General features: G+C 35.3%; 1 protein-coding gene across 1 annotated transcript; it reads right to left on the bottom strand.

Moving 5' to 3' along the window:
- Positions 1-2,520: 2,520 nt before the first annotated feature.
- LOC132183574 (histone deacetylase 2-like) lies at positions 2,521-9,796 on the bottom strand. Its single transcript, XM_059596898.1, has 13 exons — positions 9,504-9,796; positions 9,370-9,425; positions 6,071-6,188; positions 5,799-5,861; positions 5,417-5,485; positions 4,568-4,734; positions 4,381-4,445; positions 4,255-4,301; positions 3,878-3,922; positions 3,725-3,775; positions 3,327-3,413; positions 3,054-3,141; positions 2,521-2,917 (listed from the first exon to the last, which is right to left on the bottom strand). Exons 1-13 carry the CDS (start codon positions 9,606-9,608, stop codon positions 2,823-2,825), a joined length of 1,056 nt encoding a protein of 351 aa, XP_059452881.1. The 5' UTR covers positions 9,609-9,796; the 3' UTR covers positions 2,521-2,822.
- Positions 9,797-9,806: the final 10 nt, after the last annotated feature.

The following is a 9,806-nucleotide window of genomic DNA, read 5'->3' as shown; positions in this document are numbered from 1 at the left end:
ATTTTATTTCACTAAGTTATGCAGATTAATGCATGCATTGTATAAGTTGTAAAAATACTTAGCTAAGGCTAAATTTGAAAAAAGACAAAAGAAGTCAATGGAGTCTAGATGTGAGATGAGACAGTATAAAAAGTGAAAGAGAAATTCTACTTCTAGACATTGTATTAATGCATATAAACAAGCATTTCTCAAGAATTAAACATTAGTAAATGAAATTTACAAACAATTATGAATTAAAGAGTTATTGAGAAGAGAAGTATTATTAAATTCATAAGTTGAAGCCTAGTGATGTTCTTTTAAGGGTCTGTTTGAATGTGTGTTTGAGGGGTTTAAAAGTGTGTTTAATATTCAAAAAATTTAAAATATTAAATTTAAATTTAATCTTTTTCATTCTATTTATTTTATTATTAATTTTTTAATAATATTATTTAGTATTAAAAAAATTCACCATAAAAGTAATTTTACTACAATTTATTAGGAAGGAATGGGAGGGAGTTGGGTTGGTTAAGAAGGCTTGAGTCCGGTGAGATATGGATTAGCATTTAGGAGCTTTGTTGGGACCCTCACATGTGGTCCTCTTGCAAGTTGCAATGTTCTACTTTCCCATTTTCTCATTTTCAACGTTTATCAATCCTTATTTATTTATTTATTGTATTTTTGTTTTGGGCAGGATACAAAACAACGTCTTGATCTGGCTTGGAATCTACGGTTGCGAAATACTGAAATGAAACCTTATTACATGTTGGGTTTTTGTCGTGACGAGGGATGGGTATAAATGCTGGGTTCAACTCTAATTTAATAAATTTAATTAAACGGATTAGATCGTCGATTTTAAACCATTAATTTCATAGTGGGATTATGTCAAATTTGAGAATCATGTTAAAAATTGTTGGTCTTAATATGTTGTGTGTCAAGATATGTGTATAAAAAGATTATATAAGTTAATTGTAACTCGACTTGTTAAATTAAAGAAATTAAAACTTTCAATTTTAGGCAAATAATTTTATTTTAAATTCGTATATTGCACCTTATTAATTTACAGCCCTAGTAGCAGCTAGAGCCACAGGTAATCAAACACGGAAGAGACAGAAAATTAGAGGACACTGAATTTGAATTATTTTTATTTATTATTATTTTTTTCAGATAACTTCGGCATATTTTTGCCATAAAGATGTGAAAAGAATCGTATTAAAGGCAGAAAAATTGTCCCTCATCAAATCCTATAGAGATAGCCCGGCATGTTTTTTTTTTTTTAGAGATGTGGTAGTGTAATACAAAAATTATTTTTTGCCCATAAAAATTTTAGGTGGCAAGAGGTCACAGACTCCATTAATAGGTGGAGCCACAACAACTATGAATGGGTCTGTAATCTCTTACCACCTAGGACTTTTATGACCCAAAAATAATATTTTTATTGCACTATAGTATTTCTCTATTTTTTAAGGGGCTCATAAGAGCCTATCCAAAGGGGAAAAAAATAAAGAAAAAGAGAAGAAGTTTGAAATATATTTTTTATTTCCGCAACTACTAAAAGTCTAAAATTCACATTATTTTACAAAATGTCTTGCCAAGGGCACCTTTCAGCAAGGTTAGGTAAAATATTAACTAATAAAAAATGAAATTATTTACTTTACCTACTCATTTTTTAATGCACACTCCAACATATTATTTATTCTTTTTTCTACTTTCTTTAAATATTATTTCTCATTTTTATTTTATTTTATGTTCTTTCTAACTTTTCTCAACTTCCTCTCTAAAAATAGTACTCAAGCGAGCCGGTTAATAATCGACCTGCTCTGCCCTTGTTATGGGTGGATGTCTTAGCCCATAACAAGGGCGCCAACTAGCCCTTCCAACTATCCGACCGTAATGGGGGATATCATGGGTGGAGCTACACAGGGGAATTCACCACTTCCACGTATGCTTAATATATATAAAAATAAATAATATTGCATATCAAAACGACATCATTTTGTTGTTTAATACCAAAACGACGTCATTTCGGCTAAGGTTAAGACGTTCAATATTACTAGAAGGTTAGATGCTTCTTTTCTTTAAGTTTAGGGTTTCATACTTTCACTTTTACTTTGTCTTTTTCATTTCTCATTTCATTCGACAGCCATTGGCCCTCTCACGTCACAACTTTGACTCCCTCTGCCCCTCGGTGCTACTACTCACTACCGTTATGCCTTTGACACCCAACACTAGTACTACCTATTATTTATTTTTTTTGAAGTGTTTTTGTAGATTTGATTTTGCTTTTTCAAGGTTTCTTAAGGATTTTTTTTTTTGTTTATTTTATTTCCTCCCTTCTCTCTTTTTTTTTTTTGTGTGTGTAAGCTTGTGTGAAGAATCTAAGCAGCACTACGCTGAGCATGAGGCTTTCCGCAGTGCCTGAGAAAGGAAGGTGAATCTAGAAAACTTTAGGGATTAGTACAAGCTGTCTAGGATGTGGGTGCTTTTACAAAGGTGGTCTCTGGATGTAGCTCATGTTCACTAAAGAAGTGTCAGAAAGTAGTGGGAGAGAAATGCAATTGATTTTTTGGCATTAACAACCGTAAAGGAAACACACTTAGCAATCTAGGCAGATGAGCACAGCCAGATCCGCCCAGTAGGATGGGGGTGTAGTGTTTACTATTTAGTATTACTCATTTACTATACTCTCAATAACATCCCTTTCTTCTCGTTTTTACATTTGACAAACACAAGCATAGAGATCAGCTACACAAACTCGTTTCATATGCGTACTTGCATAAACCCATACCATGGATCCTTTGGTGGTAATTCAGCCTTCTACGTGCCAGCACAAGGTGATGAACACTTCATGCGCCATTCTTACCCATATCTATCAGGCATTTCTGTGACAAGTTTATAACGGAATCTGCTATGATTCTGGCACTTGACTTCATGTAACCACCTGAAACAATTAAGGGTTAAATGATATATATATATCACATCAACTTATGTGAAAATCTAGTGTGAAGAGTAGCATTACTCTTTGCAAAAATGAGCCTAGAGAGAGAGAGAGAGAGAGAGAGAGAGAGAGAGAGAACCTGATGTGAGCATGACAATAGGTATGTTCCTCTCACGAGCAAACCTAAAAACTTTCTCATCTCTGTTGGCAATCCCATTAGGACTGATCTGCAAAATAAAGCAAAATATAGGAAAACGATGGAAGAAACAACAGTAAGAACTTTTGCACCAAACACTTAATTCTTGTTTTTTACACACAAATAAAGAAATAATTAAAAGGAATGACCAGGCAAATGAAATTAAGAGAGTTTTCAATTTTTTTGCAGACCAAAACAGGTCAAAGGACAAATTACCTTCAGCCTGCCTAGTGGATCACCATCTAGAATATCAGTTCCAGCATTGTAAACCACCAACTCAGGATCAAACATTCTCGCAGCAACCTAGTATTCACTTAAGAAAATTCTCAAAGATGCAAGAAATACATTTATAAAATTAATTGAAACTTAAAGCTGACTCTCCATATCAGGCACAACCTCAACACCGAGGGGGTTTGGGGAAGACATGAATATACCATGACAGCACATGAAATGCAAGTGATACACACTGATAGGCCAATAGCTCCACATAGTGGCACATAACAAGGTTTATTTATTTATTTTATTTATTTTTTATTTTATTTTTAAATTGAGTTTACTATCAAGCAAAAAATAAGAAGCCAAGCATGTTGACGACAGGAGGAACAATTTTATACCTCAAGTGCTTCATCTAATTTCTTCACGTACTCATTTGTTGTGGCCCCACTCTATTGACATTCAGGAAAACAAAACTATTATAGTAGGCCTAGAAAAAAAGAAAAATAACAACAACTACAATCAAATTCTACCAAAAGAAAAGCACAGCTTACCATTACTTCAACCTTCTGATCAATGTATCTCCTTGCCTCATAATCCTAACAAACGAAAAGATTTAAAGAAATGCAAACATAGAGGAGTTATCAGGATATGATTCAATACAAAATAATATTTATGCTCAAACAGGAATATAAAAACAGATGGCGTGACAAATTAATTACAAAGACCTACAAATATTTTTGGATTAAAAAAGAAAGAAAGAAAAGGTCATGTTTCTATTTTCTAGACCAACGAAAACAATTTGCTACACAAAAGTAGGATTCATGATTTCCCTCTACCCTTGAAAACCCCTAAAGACTACTCCTGCATGATAGCTAGCACCTTAAAGTAAGCAAATAAATAGTAATAACAACTAAAGCAGGCAACTTACAAATGGATATATTCCCGGGTTGTACATATCCAGAATATAGACTCGTCCTGTTTGTAAAAATTCTATCATTGACATCACAAAAGAGAGTGAAACTAAACCACCACGGGGACAAATAAGTAACCATACTGTCACCGGCAAAATCCAGTTCATGGCCATTTCCTTGATGTGCATCAAGATCAATTATCATCACCCTGTAACAAGACAAGAAATGAAAGATCCCATCTCTCAAAATCTAATCCAAAATTGAGGTTCACATTCCCAACTGATAATCGCAAGGTTTGCATCTATTTCACCTTAACCGCAACTCTGGTACCTTGATATATTTAACTGTACAAAGGCATAGTGCACGCAAAGAGAAATATCTGCATAAGCACAAAATCCACCTCCTTTTTCCCCAGAACAATGATGAAAACCTCCTCCAACATTGATGGCCCATCCTCGCTCTTTTGCAAGCTTTGCTGCCAAAATAGTCCCTCCCACCTGTAATGCATATGATCTACATAACCCTACTCTGCAGGAAAAAATAAAAGGGAAACGTTACTTACCCCCTCTAATTACCACGTGATTTACAATGATCTTCTTAAACTTTAAAAATTTGCAATATGTGTTTCTAATATATCAACCCTTTCAGTTACTACCTACCGTTAACTTAAACAACTAATATGTAAAATATTCATTTTACCCCTATAAATTTATAAAATACAATTATACCCTTAAATTAAAAAATATATAAAAATGAAACTATAATAAAAATTCAAAAAAATACATATATAAAAGAAAAGTAAAAAATTCAGATTTTTTTTTTCAAAAAAAAAAAAGAAAAAAAAAAAGAGAAGAAACTGACCCACGGACATGCCATGGGTCACTCAAGACCCAAGACACACTGTGGGTCATTTTCTTTTTCTTTTTCTTTTCCTTCTGTTTTTTTTTTTTTTTTTTTTTGAATTTTTTATTTTATAAAGGAGGTATTTTGGGTACTTACTTCGTTAGTTAGGATTTAACAGAAAATCATAACAAAAGAGGCTGATAAATTGAAACCCCACATTGCAATTTTTGAAGTTTAGGGGGGAAATTGCTAATTGCTTGATAGTTGAAGAGGGTAAGTAAAATTTCCCCAAAAACAAATAAATGATGAAAAGTCAAAGTTAGATAAGGACTTTACCTGATTGCGAAATGGGCAAAGAACTTTCTGCTGCACAAGACAGTTGGGAAGTAGTGCAACAAGAGGGACCTATAGTGTAGTAGTTCAGATTAGACAATGATCTTAACGAATAAGAAAGAACAGTCTTCAACTACAAAAACCTCGGTTATGAAAGATGTATGGGAACCAAAACAACCATTTTGTAGTCTTTCACCTAGCACCATACTGGTACATTATTTTTCTATTAGGTTCATGACTTTTAGGGAGCTGCCTGTGGAAAGACCATATTACTTTTTTATTTTCAGTAGATTCAGGAAAAGCAGGTGATATTCAGTACAAGCTAATAATCTCTCTAAGAAAGCATGTATAGATGATAAATTAGACTCAAGGAGTGACACATTACCTCAATTATCCTGGCAACATTTACACTGCTCTTTAGACTATTCAAGTACGATTCTGGATGTACCTGTTCAACAATAACTGATCAGCTAGCATATGGATAGTGAAAGTCACACATGCTACTTGTCTTACATTAATAGGTCATCCCAACGACTGCTTTTTGCTCAATTCACAGATATCAAGTAACAACACCAATATAAAAGAAAATGAAGAATATACAGTAGCATGATTTAAAGTATTTGGTAGGTCTAGTGTCAATGATACTATGGACATTACCACAAGGAGGTCATCCTTTGAAGCTTCCAGAGGCTCAACAATACACTTTTTGTCCAGAGCACCATCAGAGATGAGGAATTGACATATGCGACCCCATTTAGATGAATCAAATGGGTGCCTACATAAATTACATATATAATCAAGGCCAAGATTATGGTTACCAACTTGGATCCAGTCCAACACTTAACACCAAAGATACGGAAACTCATATTTTTTTCAATGGCCAGCAATAGCTCACCAATTTATAGTCACAGAAGATCATGCAAAACCATGACATAATTTCTACCATTTAGGGCCACAAGTAATAAACCTATTTAGCACAATAATACCTTAAGAAGCATTGTACTGAAGCTCATAAAAATGATATTTAACGGACCATGGTATTACAGATAGATTGTGATAACTGATAAGAGAACCCACAGTTCACATACCAAAAGTTTTTCGAGTAAAATTGTCATATTCTTAGAATAGAATGACTTAGCTTCCGATCTGATGTATGTCAAGGGATCAAGATGATAGGAGCCACCATTATTTGTTTTCCTGCCTAACAAAGCTTAACATATAAGAACTGCTAGACTAGGACTTGCGTTCAATCTCCACAAGATAAATGAGGCAGGCAGCTTGTTAACATGAACCTCAAAAGACTGATGCCTTCAATGCAAAAAAAATCAATTTACTAAGTTTTTAGCAATTCCAAGAGTTCACAAGTACTGACCTTTGCCTCAAGAAATTAGAATTTTTAAAACAAGTTAAACAGTTTTAAAAGTTCCGTATTGTTCATCCCGACAAAGAGTTGGTATTAAACCAAACACACCAAAAAAAAAAAAAAAAACCTTTTGAAAAAAATCAAAATTGAACACAATATTATCAGTATTAAACTTGGTTTTTCAAGATGGAAGATGGAGTGAGCATGATGTTGTGGGGATGATTATAGAAATTATTGTTATGCATCCCATTCAAGACTGGCAATACCACCCAGGAATTAACAATCTTCTTGTGCTTCTAACTGGAGGAATTCCAATAGCCATGCTAGTTCTGTCAGTGACAATGGCTATTGGTTCTCATTAATTATCTCAGCAGGGAGCTATCTCAAAGAGGATGACAGCAATTGAAGAGATGGCAGGCATGGAAGTGCTTTGCAGTGACAGGACTGGAACTTTGACATTGAACAAGCTTACTGTGGGCAAAGCTCTTGCTGAGGTTTTTGCAAAAGGAGTAGATGGAGATACCGTTGTTCTGATGGTAGCTCGAGCCTCTAGCGTGGAAAATCAAGATGCAATTGATTCTGCTATAGTTGGGATGTTGGCTGATCCAAAGAAGGCATGTGATGGCATTCAAGCAGTACACTTCCTCCCTTTTAATCCCAAGGATAGCAAACAGTATTGACTTATATTGACCGTGATGGTAAAATGCAGAGAGCCAGCTAAGCTGCACCGGAACAAATTCTAGACCTTGCCCATAATAAGTCGGACAATGAGCATAGAGTTCATGCTGTGATCGATAAGAGTGCAGAGCAAGGCTTACGATCTCTTGCTGTAGCATACCAGGAAGTTCCAGAAGGAAGGAAAGAGAGTGCTGGGGGGGTGCGGTAATTCATTAGTTTAATGTCTCTCTTTGAACCCACCTAGGCATGACAATGCGGGGACACTAAGGGATTTAAATCTTGGAGTGAATGTGAAAATGATTATAGGTGATCAACTTGCAATGGGAAAGGAAACTGGACGTCTGCTGGGAATGGCTACTAACATGCATCTTGCATCTGCTTTGCTAGGCCAGGATCAAGATTAGTCTATTGCAGGTTTACCAATTGATGAGCTGATAGTGTAACACCCAAATTATATTGGAAAGATGAATAGTCCACATAGAGTGTGTGGTTTATAAAGACACTCATGGGTGCTATGTTGTACATTGCTTACTTACTACCAGAGCAACCTAGTAACACTATATGGTATTGGAGCACTACATGATGTGGCCCTGACAAGGACGTTAAGGGTTTAAGGGGGGGAGTTGGAAGCACCCCGTCCTATATTGGGAAGATGAGTAGTCCACATAGAGTGGGTGGTTTATAAAGACACTCACGGATGCTAAGTCCCATATTGCTTACTTACTAGTAAAAATAGACTTTATAAGTGATTTTAGGAAAGTTTCAAATTAAGTACTCATTTTGGGGTGATAAGCCAGCATTTTTCCTGAGTTGTTACATAGAGAAAGCCGATGGCTTTGTTGGTGTTTCCCTAAGCACAAATATGAAATTTTAAAGTGCTTGCAAGCTAAGAAACATATTTGTCGCATGGCGGGAGTGAATGATACTCCTGCCTACATAAGTAGTTGTCCACAAATACAAATTTTTGAAGAATAAAGACTTAATCTCCTCCAATGTCCTTTCCCAATCCTCAAAATTGTTGTCATTCATTTCCCTCCATATACACCATAAAAGGCATGTAGGCACCATCTTCCACACAGTAGCACTCCGTGGACTACTAGAAGTCCACCAACAAGCATACAGATCAACCACAAGTTTAGGCATAACCTAAGATAGTCCAAAACGACTAAAGCAAGCAATCCAAATGGCATAAGCCAAGTCACAATGAAGAAAAAAATGGTCCACGGACTCCCCATTTCTTTTACACATGCAACATCTGTCCACCACAATGACCTACCGCTTCTTGAAGTTATCCATGAAAGGAATGTTACAGAGGGAATTAGGGTGAGATAGGCTTCGAAGTTGTGCTAGAGTAGGATTTTTCATTTAGTAAGGATTAGTGGGCATTTTCATATTAGTTTTTCTTGTTTTAGGATTTGGATGACTTTTGTCATTGTTATTTTAAAATTAGGTTTATCATTAGTTGGGTGTCATTTATCTTTTCTAATTGTAAATGTCTATTTAAAGACTTCAGAATGTTAATAAAATTATTGTGGAAATTCTATTTGACAACGTAATTTGTTAAGATGCCAGTTCTCTCTAAGAACCTACCCAAAATTATCATGTTACGTGCTTGAGAAAATTGAGCATGTAACAAAATACTTAACGTGATGATTACCCCTTTCTGATTTTATTCAACCATTAACATCCAAGTTTGCCTCAATTTGTGCAACATAACTCACTAGAAACAAGAGATAAAAAAGAAAAATAAAAAAAAAAAATTTAACTGATTAAGACTGCAATTAAAATCGCATATAATGCATTCAAATAACAAAACCCCTCAAAACCACTAAAACTCACTAAGCAAACATCAAATACGTTACAAATCTCAAAACACAGCAAAGAGTAAAAAGAAATTGAAATTCAAAATTCTTACAGCTTCTCGATGCCAAGAAAAGCTATATCGTACGACGCCGAGTAAACAATTGGAACCTGATTGATCAAAACTCTTAGTCCAATAACAAAATTCAAGAACACATAAAAACATTCCATATAAACCTAGAATTTTACCTTTGGGAGAGGAACGTCAAGGTATAGCTTGCTCTTGAGAATTCGGCTGCGCCGGAGAGTTTCCTCGTCGCTTGTGGATGGAGAAGATGAGGAGGAAGAAGACATTGCTCGAGAGCGACTCGTGGACTTGCAGAGAATACAGCAATATATAGACCGAGATAGTTCAACGTTGGCGAGGTGAAAAACACGAAAATGGTTGCTTTGCAGAGATTCCGAGCTTTTATTCAGTTGAAATTGGCATGACTCGTCAAGTGCTGCAACTCGGCTCTCGGTGCTCGAATACGGAATCCAATCCACCATTGG

Source organism: Corylus avellana, chromosome ca6 (assembly GCF_901000735.1).
Source record: "Corylus avellana chromosome ca6, CavTom2PMs-1.0".
Lineage (NCBI taxonomy): Eukaryota > Viridiplantae > Streptophyta > Magnoliopsida > Fagales > Betulaceae > Corylus > Corylus avellana.
The sequence above is the reverse complement of the archived record's forward strand: the minus strand, read 5'-3'. Positions and strand labels throughout refer to the sequence as shown.